Below are 4616 nucleotides of genomic sequence, written 5' to 3'. Positions count from 1 at the left end.
GTGTGTGTGTGTGTGTGTGTGTGTGTGTGTGTGTGTGTGTGTGTGTGTGTGTGTGTGTGTGTGTGTGTACACACATATATATATATATATGTATCGCAATTATATTTCATTTCAACTTCTGTGTTATTCTATGATGCAACTGCGATTAAATCACGATTCTAATTGTTAATAATTATTTAATTTATTAAATTAATTTTGTCATAGGTAAATACAGATGGGAGTAATTTGTTGATAATCTTTATAACATCTTTAATCTTTATAATATTAATTGAATATTATTATATATTTAGAATCATATCTATAATCTATTTTAACTTGTTTTTTTATTTTTTATATTTCATTATTAATGATAATTCTAGATCAATTATAAAAAATTAAAATCGAGATTTTTACATTTATTTTGTGTTATTCTTTTTATTCAAAACAATTTACAAGTTTATTTCGTGAACAATTTCTATATTTTAAAAGATAGGTTAAAAGAAATTTTATGCGTTATATTTCTGTATATTGTAGAAACATTTTGTATCTTATATTTATTATCAAAATGTTTAACCATCTGTAATTTACTGCGCGAACGCTTGTGCGTATGAATGTACCTATTTATATATCTAAGTATATTTGTACTTATACAAATCTTTTCTACAAAAAGAACAAAAAGATTATCGTATATTTCCTACTTAGATGTAGTGATGTTGATATCAAGAACGAAATATCAGTAAGGTGTGTTTCCCACGTCACTTAGACTTAATTGAAAATCTTTTATTTCAGAAAATACAAAATAAAATATTTTTTCAGCTATTTGTCGACTATTTCTTTTTGTAAAATACCTCAAGTTCCTGGCTATTCAGCTTTCAGCGTTGTCTTTTATCTTGTTATAAATCATACGATATTATTTGACATTGAGTGAACAGCATTGTGCTTTATGAATATGTATAAGAAAAAGTTCTTTCTGTTTAGTCACGCAAAATAGAAATGTGAAAACTAAAGAATTAAAAGTGTGGGTAATATTTGAAATACAGTGCGAGCAAACAGTGAAAGTAGTTTCATGTATCAATTACAATCGATTATGTAATTATATTGTGCATCAACTTTAAATTATTGTAAATATAATACAAATAGAGATATGATCATGCAAAAAAATAAAAAAAAAATTATGTTTTATTTGATAATATTACATGTACTATTTAATAATCATTTTAATAATAATAGAGAAATAGTTTTCATTTAGATCTTTTGCAAGTAAAATTAGAAATTTTTGTATTATAAGTAATTGTTATTGTTTTTTATAAGATATTATTGTTTTTTATAATTTTAAGAAAAAAAAATAGAAAATTTATATGCAATTTCAGTTTAATGTTTCACGAAACATTAAACTTGCTTATATTTTCAATATAAACAATCACTAATGCTTATTTCCATCTATAAATATAGATTAACTTTAATCTCTATTTGATTTTTTCTAATTCTAAAAATTAGAAAAAAATTAAAAGTAAATTGAACCAAAAAAGTTAATCTATCAATGGAAACGGGCATAAGAGGTAAGGGATAGAATAATCTTTGACGGTTCAAAAATTGTACGAAAAATTATCCAGAATGATCAACACGCGATTTAATGATTGAATTATTAAAAGAATTTTCTTGTACCTAGAGTGACTATACTCTTTTTTTCGGGCGTCCGAGGGCGGATTTTCAATGTGTATTCTTTTTTTGTACCATTTTAGGGACTTGGGAGCGAGCGAGAGGATCAGAAGTTATTAAGTAAGTGTGACATTGTCAAACATAAAATATATTAACACATAGTACGGAATAAGCATGAAATAAGCATGGAATAATTAAGATTGCTAAACCAATAAATATCCAGCATAAAATCAATATATTGATTTACATAAGATGCTGATTAGTCATTAGGTTTATTCGCGTTGCTTATACTTTTTGCTCTCAGCATCTTCGCTTTTTCTTTTTTCAACGTCCAAAATATAATATATCTCATTTTAAGTTTACAAATTTTTCACGTAAAATTGTTTTGTTCATACTGTCTAAATGAATTTTAAAGAAGTTTAAAAGAAATACAAAATAATATAAGTTTCAGATCAACAATGTCTGTTTTTATTTTATTCTTTGTTTCTCTTTTTTTTTAATCACTTTTTCATGATAAATGTCCTATTTCACGTGCATTGCATCTGGTCACCCTACTTGTGCCTTGCATATCTTTTACGTCCGACTGAGATGGGAGGGTCTGTTTGATCAGTAATTCCAGAACACCCGGTGTGTAGCCACTACGTGGAGTAGATTAGAACGACGCAGACGGACGAAGTGGTTGCGGATGTAGGCGCAGACGCGAACTGCCTAGTAAACTAACAGAGGCTCTTATGAGACTGGCCTGACAATCAATGGCATGGCAGAATGCTCGAGACTAAGTTCTCTTTGACCGTAGTCCGTGCAGTGCGCGCAGAGATTACAGTTTCTCACCCTCTCTCTTCAGGGTGTGCGAAGAACACCGCACGCCGATACAGCACATTCTCGCGTGCATGACATGCGAATCCTCGAAAATGAGATTGCGCGCAATAAGCTGTGCACTTCTAATAGCGATGAATCGCGCTACTTTGAGTTAATTAATTAATTACGTCGCGAGCGAGTTATTAAGTAACGTCGAGCGAGCGAAATCAGGGAGTATCTCGTTTCTACTCGATCGACACGAGTCTGCGATCTGTAGCACGACATGCCGTTGTGACATCAATCATCCGTGATAAATCGACGAACTAAGCGGTTAGGATCACCGGGTGGATCATGAACCATGGATACGCGGCTCGAGAACGACGCGACTTCAGAAGAGAAACGTAAAGAAGGTATGTGCGACGTTATTCTATACTTCAACGTCTCTTTTATTTTTCAATCCGATGAAATCCGGGAATGGGCATGCGGCTTTTTGCGATAATACGAAGTTGTCTTACCATTATTATTAATTATTACGTTAATGACGAGTTACTTTGTTTACTTTGTTTACAACGTCGGTGAAGCAGTAGTGTCGAATCTAAAATAATCCAGGATGATGCTTACATTATGGTTCTTGAAATGAAGTGAAAATAAATTATAAAAGTAATTATAAAAGTGAGCGAATTTACTTGTTGACCAATGAAGTTATTAATATATCCAATAAATTCGCACTTTTATATTTTTTTTTATCTCGTACTTTTATATCTCGTAATAAAAGCCTTCAGTTTTGAAATTCTTGTTAAAATTACGTATGTTTACATGTATATATCTCGTCGAGATTCATATTTCAAAGATGATGATGTGAACTATTTTCAAAAGAATGATTTTTAATAATTAATTTAACACTCGCGCGCGGAAAAGATTGTTGAAATTTTCAGATTGAATGGAAGGGCGGGATTTTGAGTTCTTTTCTATCAAAATATTTCATGATATGTGCGACAATTCCCGGATTAGATGGATTTATTCGCCAAGTGCACGCCTTTATCCGAAATCTGCCTTTTGTAATTTTGCTAATAATCGCTTTCTTAATAATTATGCTAATAATGCGTAAAATTCGTGTTTATCCTGCTGAGAACCTGCTATTAATTTCTAACAACTAATGCCGCTAGCCAAAACGCAATTCATTCGCTTCATTTCAGGCTCAAAACTGGCTTAACTTATTATATATACAAGTATATAAATGTCGTATACATGTAGCTCCAAACATATCGGAATTGATTTCGTCTCAACTAACAACTTTGCTTTGTCGAGATCAGATATCGAAGCTCGCGGAAGTGGTCTCCGTGTTTGTTCGTGCCAAATCGATACACAAAACGAGCGGTGGTGCTTATAACGTTGGATATTTTTTCTTATTTAAATTATATACCCCTCGGCTTCATATAAATCCTCGTGGCGATTTTGAATATATTACAGCGATAATGTATTGTTCAACGAGCAGAGATCTTTATTGTCGCTAAACTTGCTAAATTGTTAAATTATTGTAATGAAGTATCGAACCAACGAACGGAAACAAGTCCCGGATATTTATGGGCGTTGTTGCATGTGCGAAGCGACTCTTGTGAACGCTAGAGCGTTTACCGCTGATGCACACCTTCAAGCATGTCGGGAGATCAACAAGTACATGCATTCGTAGGGAAGTCGCGGTGTGTGCACCAGGTGCTTCGCATGAATCGATTTCAAGTTTGTATAGCCCAGTGTATAACGTATTGCGCGGCTCAAGTTAAACGCAAATCTCTCTTTCTAATGACATGTTTCAAAGAACGCGCTTAAGCCATGGGTAGCGGAGGAGTTGGTGAAGTACCAACGATATTTCACCCCCGACGATCGCGTACGTCGAATATAACCTTCGTCGAAGATCAGCAGACCCACGGTCCGTTCATCACTCCCATCCAGATTGCGCTCCACGCTTCAGGTAAATCTGCGCGTTGATGTATAGATTGCCTTGGACCGACCTCTATCCCTCCCTCGAGTATCCTTTCAATCGCAGATACTGAGGGGTGAAGCTAAAGAAAGTGATAGCGATTGATAATTATTATTGCGAATAATTATTCGAGATTTTGAAATATTGTGTGTGTGTGTGTGTGTGTGTGTGTGTGTGTGTGTGTGTGTGTGTGTGTGTGTGT

General features: G+C 33.4%; 1 protein-coding gene across 1 annotated transcript in view; it reads left to right on the top strand.

The window, feature by feature from the left end:
* The first annotated feature begins 4266 nt into the window (after positions 1-4266).
* The window catches only part of LOC105622485 (putative thiamine transporter SLC35F3), a 15440-nt gene continuing 15090 nt past the window's right edge, over positions 4267-4616 (top strand). The window contains exon 1 of the mRNA XM_012203902.1: positions 4267-4413. Coding sequence (XP_012059292.1) covers positions 4267-4413 — 147 coding nt within the window. The remainder of the gene's footprint in view (positions 4414-4616) is intronic.

The sequence above is a fragment of the Atta cephalotes genome (genome assembly GCF_000143395.1).
Source record: "Atta cephalotes unplaced genomic scaffold scaffold00045, whole genome shotgun sequence".
Classification (NCBI taxonomy): Eukaryota; Metazoa; Arthropoda; class Insecta; order Hymenoptera; family Formicidae; genus Atta; species Atta cephalotes.
This window is presented reverse-complemented; position numbering and strand designations above follow the sequence as displayed.